This window comes from Pelodiscus sinensis, chromosome 2 (genome assembly GCF_049634645.1).
Source record: "Pelodiscus sinensis isolate JC-2024 chromosome 2, ASM4963464v1, whole genome shotgun sequence".
Lineage (NCBI taxonomy): Eukaryota > Metazoa > Chordata > Testudines > Trionychidae > Pelodiscus > Pelodiscus sinensis.
In genome coordinates, this window is record NC_134712.1 from 181,202,793 (window position 1) to 181,219,960 (window position 17,168).

The window sequence follows — 17,168 nt, forward strand, 5'->3', positions numbered from 1 at the left end:
AACCACCTCGTCTGATTTGTAGTCAGATCAAAACAAAGTTTTTTCAGAACGTAAGTATCAGTACTGTACCTTTTGACCAGATATTCCTCGGTATCCCTGAAAAGAATTACAACAGATATTTGCTTGAATGAGTTAAATAAACAGTAAATGCAAAGACATTTTGTTAAGTTAAAATTATGTTAGCAGTAGATTCTTACTTTAAGACCTCTACTACCCTCGCATCCCTTAATCCCTTGTTTTCCCGGCAGTCCAGTCAGTCCTCTTAAACCCTGAAAAAGAGAGAATGATGAATGTTTTAGTATATTCTGCCTAGTAAATGAAATATAAGGTTTGTGAGGAGAGTGATCATATGTTTGATCAGAGGGTGACTCTATTCATGAGATAATGTAACACTGGTAAAGGAGCATGTATGTTAATGAATACGGTTCAGTGTGTGTGCAGTTAAAACCACAGTAGTTCCTCTCCAGAGTGCTTACAAAACACTGCAAGCTGCCGATAGTTATATGAAAAACTAATCTCATCAGTCTGCAGACTGCAAACAAAAGTGCTAAGCTAAAAAATGCAAAGTGCCCATTAATGTTCATACTACTCCTCTGCTTAGAGAGTTCCTGCTCAGGGAGGATGAGGTTGGGAGATGACTAGGGAGAATATTGCTTCATTAAAGACATAGGCCCACTGAACAAAAAAAAAAAAAAAAACCACAGGCTTTCTTCAGTTTTTCTTCAGTGAGCACAGTGCAAAGGCTGAATTCTTCTCTCAGTTACACAGGAGCATGACATGGTGCAGGAGCCAACTTTGCTGGCTCTGCATCCTCTTGTGACTCATCCTCTCCCCAGAAGGGGAGATGAGGGCAGCGTCTGCATCTTTGCTCCACCTGAGCTGTGCAAAACAAGTGGGGCCAGGAAGCTGCTCCATAGTATTGTGAACCCAAGTTAAACATTAAATATGATTTAATTGGTCTCTCAGCAAATGCTAGAATAGTTTCTCTGGTGTACTTCTCATGTTGCTACTCATGCCGTTTAACTCGTCAGATCCACATTCATGCATATTTGCTATCTTAATTCACCCGTGCATATTCTGCTACAAGCGGTAGCCCCGCAGCCACATCTTTCCCAGCTGTGGTTCAAGAGAGTGGAAAATAGAATGGATAATATTTGTGTTATCATTTGGGTTTTTCAATCTGAAACAGAAATAGTCAAAACTGAAAATACTGTCTCCTTTAAATGGGCCTGAGGCTGGGTTGATTAGCAGGTCTAGTAAAAACCCACTAAATCAACTGTTAATCACACTCCCATCGACTTTGGGACTCTACCGGAGCAAGTCAGGGTAGCTGACAGTTAAGACCTCTCCACAGTGGGGATGCTGTGGTAAGTCAAACTAAGGAATGTCGACTCCAGCAACACTATTAACATAGCTGGAATTGCATGCCTTAGTTCAACACTGCCCTCTTGTGTAGACTTGGCCAGTGTCACCATTCCATTACTCAGTGTTATGCCTATGTACTGTATTCAAGTTAAAGGGGTTACACAGTGGAGTAAAAGTGGAGTAATCTAATGTGAATCAAGATGTGTATGTGAAAAGGCAGAAGGTGAGAAATCCAATTATTTATAAATGAGAATTGTGCACATGGGCAGAAAATGTTTCCTAGTGTCTTTCTTGTGCCTTAGCAGCTTGCTGATAGCAAAAATTACATAAATGCATTCGATGGGGCCAATAGTCAATGTGTTGGCATCCACTTGCACACAAATGCTTACCTACTTTGTACACTATTGGGGATTTCTATATAAACATATGGCTCGATAAGTTCCTACCTAATTAGGCAACTCTACAGGAATGCTTGTGCACCAATTCACTAGTACACGTGCAAAGTAAGTATGTAATTGACATGCAAATAATTGCCTACTTATGTGACGAAAATTAGATTTCTCTCTTTAGCCTCTGTTTACAGAACCATAGAAATATAGACCTGGAAGGTACCTTGAGAAGTCAAGAAATCCCACCCCTGCACTAAGGCAGGAAATCAGGGAAGAATCATTTTAATTTCTTAGTATTTGGAAAAATTATAACTCTTGCATTCTCATATAGACCAATAGGATTTTTTAATCAAGAATTTATGCAAAATAATCTCCAATTTCATTTGACAATTAAACAAGAAAAGGAACTCTAAGTTACCTACAATTCTAGAGTATTAATCATTGTCAAAGTGCTGAATCTTGATACTTTTTAAAAACATATGTGATAATTTTATTTTATGGCAAGAATTTATTTTGAATCAAGATTTGGAAATCACTCTTTTCGCATGAGGATATTACATTATTTTTTCATACTGACAAAATTAAAATCTTTGTGGGCACTTGGTTTTGAAGTATTTTCATCTTAGTAAAATGTAGTCAAGTTTTATAACATACCGGTTCTCCGTCTTCTCCTAAGTATCCTGCATGGCCTTTTATACCTTTTGCTCCCTGAAATTCAGACAGAAAAAGTAAAGATAAATATCAAAATTCTCTTTGATTAAAAAATAGGTAAAACTTAAGGATTGTCCTGATATTGTACTTTATTTAGGAACAAGTTTGCAAAAGGCTGTTTTAGTTTGGTCATTGCAAATTTCATTCCATTGATAACTGTTCATTCAAAGCACTCTTAAAAATTTGGAAAAATGGGTTCAACAATAGACAGCAAGATAAACAGATAAACTTCAGAGAGACATTGTTTTTATTCCTTTATATCCCAGCGTCTTTTAGGAATTATAAAAGAAGTGTCTAAGTCACCTAAAAGAGTGCTAAACATTAACAAAGTGTGGAATCTTGACTTTTTTTTAATTACAATTAAAAAAAACCCCAGGAAACACAACAGGAGAAAGGCCACTATTGTCTTGGGGCTTTACAGCTGGTTTGATTTTACCCAGCTAGGCTTACTAGAATATACTTTTTTAGTATCGTTGTGCCAGCTAGCAATGTACAACGGGTCTTTTATGCTGTATTTAGTATTTTTGTTTGTTCCCCTCAGATTATTTTAATGCCTTTAGGAACCATTCAATATATATTAAAAAACCCTCAGATCTCATGCTGTTTGATCAACCTAACTACTGCCTCTCAGGGAGCTGGATTGCCTACTTGTATAGAACAATCCCACCTGTCAGAGTAGGTAGTATCTATACTGAAGCACTTCAGCAGCATAACTGCAGCATTTAAAGGGTAGACAGACCCTGGAGAACAGATAGAGGTAAAGGCAATAAAAAATTTATAAAGCTCCAGCATTTGAATTTCTCTGGCTTTGGTTGGCCTCTGTAAAATTACAATCTAAGAGGTGTGTCACAAAAACATCCTTACTTTATCTCCTTGTCCCCCTCGGTGGCCAGTTGCACCTCCGTCCCCAATGCACATGCAAGGCACTGAACAGCATATCCTTTCAGCCATGTTGCGCTTGAAAAGAAGAAGAAATAGCCTCATTTTTCATACATACTTCCCTTATCCAGAGCACTTTTAAGACATTGAGGGTTTTGCATTTAATTCAGGAGGAGCATGATTATGTCTTTCCTTCTCCAGGCTGAATTCTTAGTGGTGGTGGAACAGCAACCAGTGCAGCAGGCCTTTGCAGCACCCTGAAACTGGGGCTATCTGATAACAAGAGCTGGCCCCCAACGCTGCTCTGTTTTATACCAGCAGTCCAATACTCCAAGAGGACATTCCAGCCATGAGGAATTGTTGGGCTATCCCCCCTTTTCACCAGCCACAGTCCTTGCTCCAACAGTTGCCAGGCTAAGGGGGCTTCTCCAGTTACACGAGAAGATTCTTTTCATGGAAGGAAACTTCAGATAGCTAAGCACGATGACTCTAGGCCTGGTTTGTGACACCAGCTTGGGCACGAAGCAGCCTGAACATACCAGAGAATCTTTCCCTCCCTGACTATTGAACTCTTCTCAGGCATCAGGCCCATTCAGTTCTTCAAGAAAATGGCTAGGGCCTCCATCAAATCTCTATCTAAACACTGGAGCTTCTCTGAATGACTTACCACAGAGAGGGCTAGAGCGTTGGCAATATTTTGCATGTCTATGGTTAGTGCGTTATTGTATTCAGATCCTCTTCCAAACTCAATATACTGAAGCTCATGAGAATTAGAGGCTCTTTCCAGAACAACCGTTATCAGTGCATTCAAGCCTATTTAAAACATTGATCATAAGTGAGCAAAACATAACACAAAAATTATTCAAATGAAAATCTTAGACAATTATCTGGTTGATGGAACCTGTGCGTGTTATATGTTAGAGATTATATGTTAGAGAACGAAAATAATAATTTATCTTCACATTTTATTTTTAAGCGTCCATAATTAATTTACAGAAAATAAATGAGCCAATGGCAATCCAGAAGCAGAAGCAACCATGGAATGAATTCTCTGAGTGAAGCTTGAGCATGCAGCTACTGTGGCTATTGGCACAATTATTTCCAGGATATTTTAGCCTTTTACTTGAAGCCAAGTTTTTAATTTTCATAACAACACTGTTTTGTACTGAAACAGTGTTTAATGCTGAAGAGAAGAAACACACTAGGCTAGATCATCAGCTGTGATAAATCCAACAGTGGAATACAAGAGACTGGAAACAAATATCCCAGTATCACGGCCAGACATTTCAGAAGAGCTCAGCACCCACACAGTGGGCTAGACACTGAGAAGTGCTCAGCTCCTGTGTATACAGCAGAGTAAGTAGCCAGATTTCCACAAGGGCTCACGAGGCACATTGGGTGCTTGTGACCATTTGAGAATCAAGCCGCCAGCACTACAGTCTCAGGTTCGCCATGCTGAGCCCTTCTGAACTCTGGTCCCAGTGACAGGTGCTGAATAAATCTGTTGCTCTTCTTATATTTATTTCATGACATTGCATCACTTGGTGATGACTGTGGGTTATTGCGCCCCATCATGCACTGAAGCTTCAGTCAAACAATGCAAAGCAGGGTTAGGATGTAACACTCTGAATTAGTGGCATTCTCCATCTCCATTTCATATAGCATCCCCTGATGTAATGTCTTGGCTGCTAAAAGGGAAAGTTTTAGCTTTTCTTCCGTCCCTTTTCACCTGCCTTTCTTCAGCATAAGAGCTTTATATAACATTCTTATAAACTCTCCCAGAGAAATGTAAGTATTTGTCCACCTTAAAATACCTTTCTTTCTGAGTTCTTCTGACTTTTGTTCAAGTTTTTCCACATCTTCATCCAAACCATCTGAAAATACAAGTAAAACCTACAGGAAGATAGGGAGTTTCAAATCACAGGAAATCAAAAGCAGAATTAAAACATCTTACTTTTGGCCTGAAGTCTCTTTGTAAGAGACAAGATTACCTTCTTTCGATCCTGATCATCAGATTTGCTTGTAAATGTTTTCCAAAGCGACTCCAGGAAGTCGCTATTGAGATAAGATGGTTTATTGATGGTGAGATTTCTAAGGATGTTCAGAATTTTCTCGCTGTCAATTTGGAACTTTGAAGAATTTTGAAGTGTGTTGATCAGATAAACAGCCACACTGCTCTGTGTCTTTGTTCCTACATTGCAACTCAGACTACTTAAGGATGTAAGAGCTTTCAGAATGTCAGGGAGATATGTTTCCAACTGGAACTGTCCAGCAAATAAACGGTCATCTTTCTGTTGTGAAGAGATGTCAAATCCCACAACAATATCCACAAAACAAGCTGTAGAAGGGAAGAATAAAAAAAATCATAGATTATTGCACAAATAAATTTATATGGATGAAAAGAGAAAAAGAGGTGGACAGAGCTTAAGCTGAAGAATAATGGTAATAGTATAATGAAGTTAGATATGAACAGGAAAATAAGACAAGAGCTGGTAGATCAATATGTATAGACAGGTCTTTAAGTTCTTTAAACCATATGTGAATGAAATTCAACCTGAATTCATCTTTTACATCAGGAATGAAATTGCTTTCATTTATGTACTTCTGCTGAAAAGAAAAGGGAAACACTTTCAAACATAGTAATTGTAATGAACTGAAAAAGTATTTTTAAGTTACAATTATTTTTTTTATCTGAATCATTTAACAAATTGCACTTTCACTGATGTTGAGGTGAGTTTTGTTGTTTACTTCAATCAGAGCACCACTGGACTCAGTTTCATATTACAGTAAAACTCCGATGGTCCGGCATCTGACGGTCCGGCACTCCTGATGGTCCGGCACCATCAGGAACCCGGAAGAGCTCCGGGCAGCCGGACCATTGGAGCTGCTCTGCCCCCAGCTTCCCCGATTCAGCCGCTGCTAAAACTGACCAGCGCTGAATCCAGGAAGCAGGGGGCAGAACAGCTGGAGTGCTGCCGGGTAGGTCCAGCAGTGCTGCCCCTCGGGGCTGAGGGACCAACCCAGCAGCACCCCAGCTGTCCTGGATTCAGCCGCTGTTGAAATTGACCAGCGGCTGACTCCAGGAAGCCCGAGACAGAGCTGCTCTGCCTCTGGCTTTCTGGAGTCAGCCGCTGATAAGTTTCAGCAGCAGCTGACTTGGGGACACCTGGGGCAGAGCAGCTGGGGTGCTGCTGGGTTGGTCCAGTAGCCTCGCTCCTCGGCGCTGTGGGACCAACCCAGCAGCCTTCCAGCTGCTCTGCCCCAGGCGTCCTGATTCAGCCACTGCTGAAACTGACCAGGGCTGACTCCAGAAAGCCCGAGACAGAGCAGCTCTGCCTCTGGCTTTCTGGAGTCAGCCGCTGATCAGTATCAGCAGTGGCTGACTTGGGGACACCTGGGGCAGAGCAGCTGGGGTGCTGCTGGGTTGGTTCAGTAGCGCCGAGGAGCGGCGCTGCGGGACCAACCCATCAGCACCACAGCTGCTCTGCCCCAGGCGTCCCCAAGAGCAGCTGGGGTGCTGACAGGTTGGTCTCATGGTGCCAATGATCAGCGCTACCGGACCAACCCAGCAGCACCCCAGCTGCTCTGCCCCAGGTGTCCCTAATTCAGCCGCTGCTGAAACTGACCAGCAGCGGCTGAATCGGGGACTCCTGGGACAGAGCCGGACTATCAGAAGGGAGGGCTATGAGGGGGTCTGGGGTAGCATCCTCCCACCCCACCCCAGACCCCTCATAGCCCCCCCTTCTGATAGTCCGGCATATTTGATAATCCGGCACCCCCTGGGTCCTAAATGTGCCGGATTATTGGAAATGTACTGTATTCCCCAACCCCCAACCCAGCAGTTAAACTGAATGAAACTTAGTACTTTATCAGTGCATTGTACTGAAAGATGTTCTTAGAGTCAATCATGCTATCTATACTAATAGGCTGCGTCTAGACTGGCATGATTTTGTGCAAATACTTTTAACGGAAAAGAGTTTCCGTTAAAAGTATTTGCGCAAGAGAGCGTCTACACTGGCATGTGCCTTTGAGAAAAAGATGTGCTTTTGCGCAAAAGCGTCCGTGCCAGTGTAGACGCTCTCTTGCGCAAGAAAGCTCCGATGGTCATTTTAGCCATTGGGCTTTCTTGTGCAAGAAATTAACTTGACTGTCTACACTGGCCTCTTGCGCAAGAATTCTTGCACAAGAGGGCTTATTCCTGAGAGGGAGCGTCAGAGTATTTGCGCAAGAACCACTGATTTTGTACAGTACAAAGTCAGTGTTCTTGTGCAAATATTCGCGACCAGTGTAGATAGGCGGCAAGATTTTACACAAAAGCAGCCGCTTTGGCGCAAAATCATGCCAGTCTAGATGCAGCCATTGTCTATTCAATATACCTAGAAGTCATGTGTCAATTGTTTCATACGTATGTCAATACTAATAAATGGGGAGCTCCAGCCACCACTGAAGGCTGACAAGTGGTGGGTGGCAAGACCCTACCGTCAACTTGATGGCATTCTTCCGACTATTTACATGAAATACAAACAACGTTTGAACTGGCATCTCCTTTTGAACAGGCAACTTTGAATAGGCAACTTCAGCCAAATCTGTAATTATTTATCTCTCTGACAGGAAGAAAAAAGAATGCTGAGGAGAGAAGAGGAAACTGGACGTATGTGTGTGTGGGGTGAGGGGGAGGGAATCATAGAGCCCCTGATGTGAGAGGAGGAGAATAGGGGACAAAGATATGAATGAAACAGAGCCCCTGCCATGGAGGATGGGGTTGCAGTGAATCCCGGAAATAGAGGGTAATGGGAGAGGAGCACATAGAGTTTGCGGGGTGTGGGGACAGATGAATGCTAGGAGCCCCTGGGTGCATGCAGTGATCTTGGCCTGTAAAAGCAACAAAGTGCATGATCCCCTAGATTATTTTGAAAGTCAGAACCAAACAGGGGCAGTGTTTTTTGTGTTACGGAGCATGTAAATGAAGCATTTCCTCTGCATGTTCTAGTCATTCAATTTGGGCCAGGGTAATTTATAAATGCTGTAGCTAGAACATTCAAACTTGGCTTTCAGCAGTCGTCCTCAGTGATGGTCAAAACAGAGCATATTTGAAGAAAAATAGCTCTAGAGGTGGGACCCGAGTCCAGAACTGAAATTTAAATTCCCCCCTTAGTCATTTATACTTACTTGTAGGAACAACAGGGTGGCATATGTCGTTAACTAATCTGTTTTTAATGATCGTCAGCTTACTGAAATCATCAACAGTGTACTTCCTTTCTGCGGCACCAGCTATTTGCATGAGCTGAAAGTCATTAATATTCCCAACTCCTATAGCATACATGTCAACACCTTCCTTTCTCAGATTTTCTGCTGGTTCAGCAACATTATCCTGTGACTCCCCATCAGTGAGTACCAGCAAAATCGGTCGAACATTTCTTGTTACTCTTTTGCTGCCTGACGGGGCAAAGAATTCCTTCACATTTGTAAGTGCACTTCCAATTAAAGTATTTCCTGTAATCTGTTCAATGTTCTGAATTTGAGCTTTCAGTTCTGATTTGCCTGGAAAAGCACCTAGGTTGACTTCTTTTTTATACAAGTGACTGTACTGGGCAATGCCAACTTGAACATTGTGTTCATAAAAAATCTGATCAATTACAGCTTCCAAAAATGTCTTCATCTTGACAAAGTCTTCTGGATCTATACTAGTGGAGCCATCAATCAAGAAAACAAGATCTGCTTTTATTTCACACTCTGAAATTGAAAAAGGAAAATTAGCTTATTATTTATATATTGCTCTAATTGTATTAGCTCTTCATAGTCAAGGAAAAGCTAGTATCTCTGCCCTCAAAGTGTTTTCAATATCATTAGAGAGAAGACTAAAGAACAAAGGGAGTGGGGAAGGTGAGAGCAGGTTCAAGGCGCGCAAGTACTAGACTAAGGATGTTAAAATGCGATTAATTGACTAGTAGACGGAATTTCCATGGACTAGTCAATAGGCACTTCCTCATTCCTCGTTTGAAGTGTACAAAAGTTCCTTGCTGGGGATCTTGTGCATTTCAAAGGAGGAACTCCGCGTGCAGCCCGGGGCCAGCAGGAAGTTCCACTGACTCCAGGCTGCATTTGAAATGCACAAGAGTCTCCAGCAGGGGCTCTTGTGTATTTCAAAGCCACAGAACCTGGGGTCAGCGGGAGACTCTGAGTCCCACTGACCTCGGGCTCCATGATACACTGCATGCCGCTAGGAGCCCGGGGTCAGCTGGGGAGTCCCTAGCTGATCCCAGGTTCCAGGGAAGTGCTGCAGGGAGCCCAGGATTAGCTGGGGAGTCCCCAGTTGACCTCAGGCTCCACTGTACCTTTGAAAGGTATAGAAGCAGATCCACAGATCAGCTGTGCAGTGCTGCCACTTTGAAGTACAGGCAGTCCCCGAGTTACGCGGATCCGACTTATGTCGGATCCACAGTTACGAACGGGGCTTTTCTCGCCCCGGAGGACGGGAGCGGCGGGACGCCCAGATGCGCCGCGGTCCACCGCCCCCGTCCTCCGGGGCGAGAAAAGCTGCTCCCTGTCTCCCTGGTCTGCAGGGAGACGGGGAGCAAAGCCTTGGAGCACGCCTGCAGCGGGACAGCCCAGGCGCGCTTGGGCTGTCCTGCTGTGGGCGTGCTCCAAGGCTTTGCTCCCTGTCTCCCTGGTCTGACTAGCAGACCAGGGAGATGGGGAGCAAAGCCTCGGAGCACACCAGCAGTGGGACAGCCGCGGCGCGCCTGGACTGTCCCGCTGCCCGCATGCTCTGCGGCTTTGCTCTGCGTCTCCCAGGTCAGCAGACCAGGGAGACGGAGTAAAGCCGTGGAGGACTTGGGCGGTCCCGCCACCCCCGTCTCCCTGGTCTGCTGGGGGGGGGGTGCAGCTAGTGCCCCCCCCAGCAGACCAGGCTTTTCTTGCCTACCCCTGGGGTAGAGCAGCTGGGGGCTGCCGGGTTGGTCCTGCAGCGCCGCTCCGGACCAACCCGGCAGCACCCCAGCTGCTCTGCCCCAGGCGTCCTGATTCAGCCGCTGCTGGTCAGTTTCAGCAGCGGCTGAATCAGGACGCCTGGGGCAGAGCAGCTGGGGTGCTGCTGGGTTGCTCCAGTAGCGCCGAGGAGCCGCGCTATTGGAGCAACCCAGCAGCACCCCAGCTGCTCTGCCCCAGGCGTCCCCAAGTCAGCCTGCTGAAACTGACCAGCGCTGACTACAGGAAGCCCGAGGCAGAGTTGCTCTGCCCCAGGCTTCCTGGAATCAGCCGCTGATCAGTTTCAGCAGCAGCTGACTTGGGGATGCCTGGGGTTCTTAAGTTGAATCTGTATGTAAGTCAGAACTGGCATCCAGATTCAGTCGCGGTTGAAACTGATCAGTTTCAGCAGCGGCTGACGCCAGTTCCGACTTACATACAGATTCAACTTAAGAACAAACCTACAATCCCTATCTTGTACGTAACCCGGGGACTGCCTGTACTCCTTCCCGCTCCCCTTTCCTGCCTCTCTCTCATAGAGGCAGCAAAGGGCAGGGGGAGGAGGGAGACATCAACTAGTTGACTAGTCAAAAGAATATCCGATAAGCAAATGTTTATTGGATAGTCGACTAGTTTTTTACATCCCAATAGCAGATCATGTATGATTTTGTGGTGGTTCTGCACACATCCTATTATTCATTTGATGTATGTTTTTACTACATGCAAATAATCACAATCTTATTTTTAAATTTCATGTTGGGGAAAGAAGGACTATATGGCAGTATGGAGAGGAATACTGAGAGGAAGAAAAGGAGGAAAGACAGGAAGGAAAAAGAAGGAAAGAGATATGGAGGCTGGTTGACAGCTGAATGTGGTAAGAGATTAGGGGACACAGCACATCAGTTACACAATCAGCAAGTGTAAAAACAGATCAGAATACATATTTTAGAGGGCAAATTCTGATAACACAAGGTCTTTGATTGGGGCGTGGAGGTGTGAGTGAAAGCACGTCCCACATATTCCCTGCTCTACTGCTTGCAGAGCTGGAGTTTTAAGAACACTCCAAAGCTCCCCCTGCTATTTTAATAAGTGTTCAGGGAGATGTGGCTATGAGCCAACCATGTTCCACACCTTCAGATTGGATCAGTCAGGGGATGGGCATTTCAGTTCCCCACTGGTGGGAGCAGAACTCCCTGGTATGAGTTTTATTATGGCTGGAGCAACAGTGGGGAGCCTATTACAGGCTCACACAGAACCTGTGGGGAGGAGCAGAAATTCAAGTGAAGAACACTGCTGCATGAAGGAGGGCTTGCAGAAGCTTCCAGAAACAGAAGCCCTCTGAAGTGTTTGTGAAGACAAGCATACATAAAATTGGACATGTGAGGCAAAGCAATCTAATTGTCACAGAAGGGAAAGCAGTCTGTGCAATAACCGGATGCCAGCCAGGGCAGTCCCCTCAGTAAGCCAGAGAACTGCAGGATTGGCTGGTGTTCTGCAGATGTCCTCAGATAACAAAAGAGCCTCAAATAATAGGGTTCAGGAGCTTAACTGTTCACTGGACTTTTCCTTCACAGCCTAGGTAGCAACTGTCATTTTGTAACTGAAAAAAGCCTTGTCTGCACTGATGGCAGTGTGTAGGTTATGTGTAGCTTTGCACCACAGTGAAAAGCAAGTACATCAACACTGTACTGGGAAGCTACACCATAGTAAAAGGCTCAGTAGGCAGCTTGCAGAGTCCTTCCACAAATGGCTGGCAGTGGTGAAGTGGAGTGCAGCAGGCTGGGAGAGGGCAGTGGAGTAGAAAAGGCCTCTGGGTCCTTTTGGGCTCCTGCTCCTGTGGTTAGGGGAGGGTGACTCCTGCTGCCACCTTGCGCCAGACTCCCTGGTAATCCCTCAAGTCCTGTCACTTTGGGGAGAGTGCTTCAGGCGAGGAGTGCAATGGGAGTGGGAGGGGGTGAAGTAGGGCTTGGAGGAAGTGTAGAGTCTTGAGTGGGGGTAGAGTCTTCGAGGGAGAGGGGGGGTTGCCCTGGGCCCTGCACCTCCCTAGAGACAGCCCTAGGTCATGACCAACATGAGCCTGGGTGAACTCATTAAAATAGGATCACAATTCACTTTGGGGTCCCGACCCACAGTTTGAGAACTCTTGGACTAGAAGATGTCACTGAACAGTCTTCAAGGTGTAAATATCCTCATAATTGCATGGCATTTCCATTGCCACTTGCAATAGCCCCCTAATAGCCTTTTCTTACCCTTTTCATCAACAGAGCTCATCAACCAGGTCAAATCATGTGATGCTTTTGTGATATAAATAATCGGCCATCCCTTTAACTAGTCTAATCAAACTAAAACCGGAACTTAGGCCTTTTAAAATGAAAGGTTAATGCCCTAATTTTACCTTCATTAAGGTTTTGAACCTGAACAAACTAACAAGAATATCAACCATTTAAGGCATGAAAATCCTCAATTATAAGATCAAGTAAGGATAAACTTAAGGAACTTCCCTTTCTGCCCATAGCTTGGCTGGCAAAAAAGAAAAGAATACTATAGGAAGTTAGATATACACACACTTTGCTTTAAAATTCTCCGGGGTAGCTTTGTTAGTCTGTAGCTTAAAAAAAAAAGCTTAAAAATGAGTGGTCCCATAGCACTTTAGAAACTATTAAAAATATAGTTAATATCATGAGCTTTTGTGGGCACAACCCACTTCAGATTTTTTTTTTGTTTGCTTTGAAATATTAGAAATCTGCCTCCCCTTCTTTGCCAATTTTTAAATAAAATGAGGAAAGTTTAAATGGTCTAGAATAGTAAAACAAACACTTACCTGGTTTTGAATCATCACATACTGTATCAGATACTACTACTGATGTGTTTTTGAGTCCTTCAAATGTATCCACATAGAAATATTTGTCTTCTGAACCAGCCATGCCCAAAAGCTCACCAGAATTTGCGTCTTTTATCCCAACAGCATAGATAATAATCCCCTTGTCTCTTAATCTCTTGGCTGTGTCATTGAGCTGTGCGGTATCATGGGAGACACCGTCTGTTATCACTATAAGAATCTGGGGAACTCCCTTGTCTTTGCGGCTACCATGCTCCTTAGCAAATAGAGATTCTGCGTAGGCAATTGCCTTGGCTGTATACGTTGAGCCTCCTCGAGATGTGTCTTTCTGGATAGCCTCCACAATCTTGGATTTTGCATTGTACTCGTTAAGGTAGAAAAGCATTGTTGGTTCATCAGAATATTTTACTGCTCCAAATTGAACTCTGTCTGGAGCGACATCAGATTTTTTTACCAAAGTGATCATGAACTCTTTCATGGTCTCGTACTGATCGGAACTTATGCTTCCTGATTCATCTATCACAAACACAACGTCTAATCTTTCTATCCTTTTGCACTCTGTAAAAAAACAAAGGACAAAAAAAAAACCAACAAAGAAGTTCAAAGAGGTAAGTAAATACTGATTTTTACTGAACCCTTCTTACTAGCCCTTTCCATTCAAGCAAAGCTTGTGAATTTGAATCACCTTTTGGTGGCAGTAACACAACTGAACATCCTACGTTAGGCAGGTTTTTGGGAAATCCACCCGTCCATAACTGAAGAGCCTAACCACTAATCCTAAAATAACTGGTGGGTTCAATTACATCTAAAATCCAGAGAGGCAGGAGAAAGAAATGAATAACAACATAACAGAATGGGATCAGGCCAGAGGTTTATAATGACTTCTTGTGCCCTTTAAAATCTATGAATATGTATTCTAATAGAATACAAGCACTAATTAAAAGCTTTTGTTTCCCACAAAAACTTATTTTAAGATTGTTTTTGGAGCAAAGTCAAATTACTGTGGCCCTAGTTATACAATCACCATTCACAGTTTTATGTTCTGATTACTAATGGAAATGAGCCAAATTCTGCTGCCATTTGCATCCATGCAACAGCACTGAAATGCATGGAGATCCACCAGGCATCAATGATAATTTTGCTATTTTGTGCTTAGGTCTATTGCAATATTTTTGTTCTGTGTAAGAAAGATGTTCAGTTCGGAGGCTGAGGCCCTGCCATCCCTGCACAGCCCCCAAGAGCCTATGCTGCTGTGACCAAAAGGGACTGACTGGGACTTTTGTGAAGCCCATTAGAACTATAGGTTGCACGACCCAAAACCGGGACTCTTCCGTCTGGCAACATCCGTGGTCCTACCAGACCACTGATGTTCCTAAATGAGAGCGCCATGGAGCAGGAGGGCCAACAGCTGAGAGCCCTGTGCACAGTGAGGCTGGTGGTAATGGGGCCCCGGCTCAGCAGCCCAGCAGCAGTAGTGGGGTTGTGATAGTGAGGCAGTGGCAGCCTGGCAACCCAGCTATGGCCGGGACAGCCCAGGCATGTCAGCCTGGCAGCAGGGCTGGTGCCGTAGCAGCCCAGTCGGGGCTGTGTGCTGGCTAGCAGTGGGGCTGGTGCCACCTTTGCAACTTAGCTGGGACCAGGGCAGATCAGGTAGGGCCATGTGCCACCTAGCAGTGGGGTTGGTGCACGCTGTCATACCAGCAACGGGGCACGGGCAGCCATGTCACCCAGCCAGCAGTGGGTCAAAGGAGCTGGTGGCGGGGGAGGAGAGGCAGGCTGGGGTTGCTGGTGGTAGGAGACCTTCCCTGCTCCAGCAAATTCTTTCATCCAGGTCTGCTAGGTTTACAGGATATTTTGAAAAAGCCTGCCCTTTTCAAAAGAACTGTGTCTGGACCACGGTTTTACTTTCACAATGGAGCTTTTTCGATATAATGCCATGACTGGATTATGCAAATGAAGTGCGGGAAATTCAAATCCTGGCTTGATTTGCAATTTCAAAGTATATAATTTACATCCCTCTGTTGAAAGAGGGATGTAATCTAGACACAGCCTTAATGTGAGACTCTGCTATTCATATCCTGTCTTTGTTGTACATTAAGCTTAATTTGCATGTTTTATTTACTGGGTAATCTGCTTTGATCTGATCGCTATCTCTTACAACCACTTAAAATATATCTGTCGTAGTCAGCAGAGGCCTGAGGAGGGCTGCGGCAACTGGCGCCCCAGGCGGAACACGCCATCGGCGCCCGCCGCCGGCAAGGCTGTCAATGGACTGATGTCATCATCGGGTACCCTGGGTGCCCCATTGAAGGCAGTGCCCTAGGCGGCAGCCAAGTCGGCCTATAGTCACAGGCTGCCCCTCTTCATAGTTAACAAACTTGGTTTTGTTTGATCTAAAACCAGTGTGTTTATGAGTCATAACTTCAGGCAAAGAGCTGATGTATATATTCTCTCTGCTGTGTGTGTGTGTGTGGGGGGGGGGGGGGATTTTATGAGCTTTTGCTGTACAGGTCTGTGTGTAGCACAAGCCAGTATAATTTTAGATTTATGCACCAGAGTGATCAGTGTGTGCCTGAGTAGCTAAGAAGTTCCTTAGCTGAAGCCTCCTGTGCAGAATTGATCACAGTGTCCATATAACTGCAGCTGGGTGTGACCCTATCTGTATGTGCTGGTAAAAGTGCAGGCTGGAGCCTGGGACAGGGCCTGGCAAGCTGGTCACAGCAGTACAGTGTAAAGCAGTGGTTCCTAAACGAGGCTGACTGGGGGATGGGGGGGGTCACCTCGTGCTCCCCCTGGAATTTCTTCATGCCCCGCTAGTGGGCATGCCTCCCAGTTTGGGAACCCATGGTGTAAAGGGAGCCCAAACTGGTAGGTCAGTGGCTTAGAGGTAGCCCAGTTCCAGGTGACACCGCAGGGGAAACATGTCACACTCAGTTCTTGTGAGTCTTCATTTCCACACAGTCCTGGACTGGTTTCCCACCCCCTTCAAAATGAATAGCATGTGGTTCTCTCTACCATTTTCATCTGTCTATACACAGTCCTAGAAAATCAGTTTCCAGTGCTGTATTGTGGCAGAATGGATAGGGGCCAGACTACGTGTCTCTTTGTATTTCTCTATCTTCCAGACCATTCAGGGTTCCTGGGTAAATGAGCACTACCAAATCTATGAGGCAAAAAGAGTGCCCATTTTTACTTTCATTGACATGTGTACAACTTCTATGATTTCAACAGAAGTTGCACCCTTGTAAAGGAGGGCAGAACTAGGCCATTAGTGTAAACAAAATACAGGACTATGCAGCACTTTAAAGACTAACAAGATGGTTTATTAGGTGATGAGCTTTCGTGGGCCAGACCCACTTCCTCAGATCAAATTGTGGAAGAAAATTGGCATGACCATATATACCAAAGGGATGCAATAAAAAAAAAGTGAACACATATAAAATTGACAAATCAGATTTTAGAACAGAGGGGAGCAGGGGGAGGAGAGAGGTTAGTGTCTATAACATAATGATATTAGGGGTGATAATTGGGGAAGCTATCTTTGTAATGGGTAAGATAATTAGCATCTTTATTAAGACCCATTCGTAAAGTGTCAAATTTAAGCACGAATGACAGTTCTGAGTCTTCCCTTTGTAATCTTGTGTTAAAGTCCCTTTGAAGCAGGATGCATGTAGTCAGATCATTGAGACAATGTCCAGTCTGGTTGAAATGGCAAGCAACTGTTTTTTCTTTGTGAAACTGTCTGATGTCTGTTTTGTGTGCACTGATTCGTTGGTGAAGTGTCTGAGAAGTTTGTCCAAGATATATATAGCAGATGGACACTGTTGGCACATGATGGCATAAATTGTATTTCTGGATGAACAGGAATATGTGTTCTTGATCTTGTAACTAACATAGTTAGGTCCAATGACTGTGTTAGAAGAGTAAATATGTGGCCAAAGCTGGCAATGGGGTTTGTTGCAAGGGAAAGTTCCAGGGTTGGTATTAGTGTGGTATGTCCTGTTGGTAAGAATCATCCT

The 17,168-nt window shown here is 44.5% G+C and overlaps 1 protein-coding gene and 1 long non-coding RNA gene across 4 annotated transcripts in view; one reads left to right on the top strand and one right to left on the bottom strand.

The window, feature by feature from the left end:
• The window catches only part of COL6A6 (collagen type VI alpha 6 chain), an 89,075-nt gene that overhangs the window by 44,048 nt on the left and 27,859 nt on the right, over positions 1 to 17,168 (bottom strand). For all 3 annotated transcript variants that reach the window (XM_075921927.1, XM_075921928.1, XM_075921926.1), the window contains 9 exons: positions 13,132 to 13,707; positions 8,514 to 9,077; positions 5,336 to 5,682; positions 5,159 to 5,237; positions 4,012 to 4,157; positions 3,330 to 3,422; positions 2,409 to 2,462; positions 198 to 269; positions 70 to 96 (listed from right to left, as the gene is read on the bottom strand). In XM_075921927.1, coding sequence (XP_075778042.1) covers positions 70 to 96; positions 198 to 269; positions 2,409 to 2,462; positions 3,330 to 3,422; positions 4,012 to 4,157; positions 5,159 to 5,237; positions 5,336 to 5,682; positions 8,514 to 9,077; positions 13,132 to 13,707 — 1,958 coding nt within the window. The remainder of the gene's footprint in view (positions 1 to 69; positions 97 to 197; positions 270 to 2,408; positions 2,463 to 3,329; positions 3,423 to 4,011; positions 4,158 to 5,158; positions 5,238 to 5,335; positions 5,683 to 8,513; positions 9,078 to 13,131; positions 13,708 to 17,168) is intronic.
• LOC142827285 (uncharacterized) overlaps positions 10,814 to 17,168 on the top strand; it is a 39,621-nt gene continuing 33,266 nt past the window's right edge. Inside the window, exon 1 of the long non-coding RNA XR_012901922.1 lies at positions 10,814 to 11,184. This is a non-coding gene — a long non-coding RNA (uncharacterized LOC142827285). The remainder of the gene's footprint in view (positions 11,185 to 17,168) is intronic.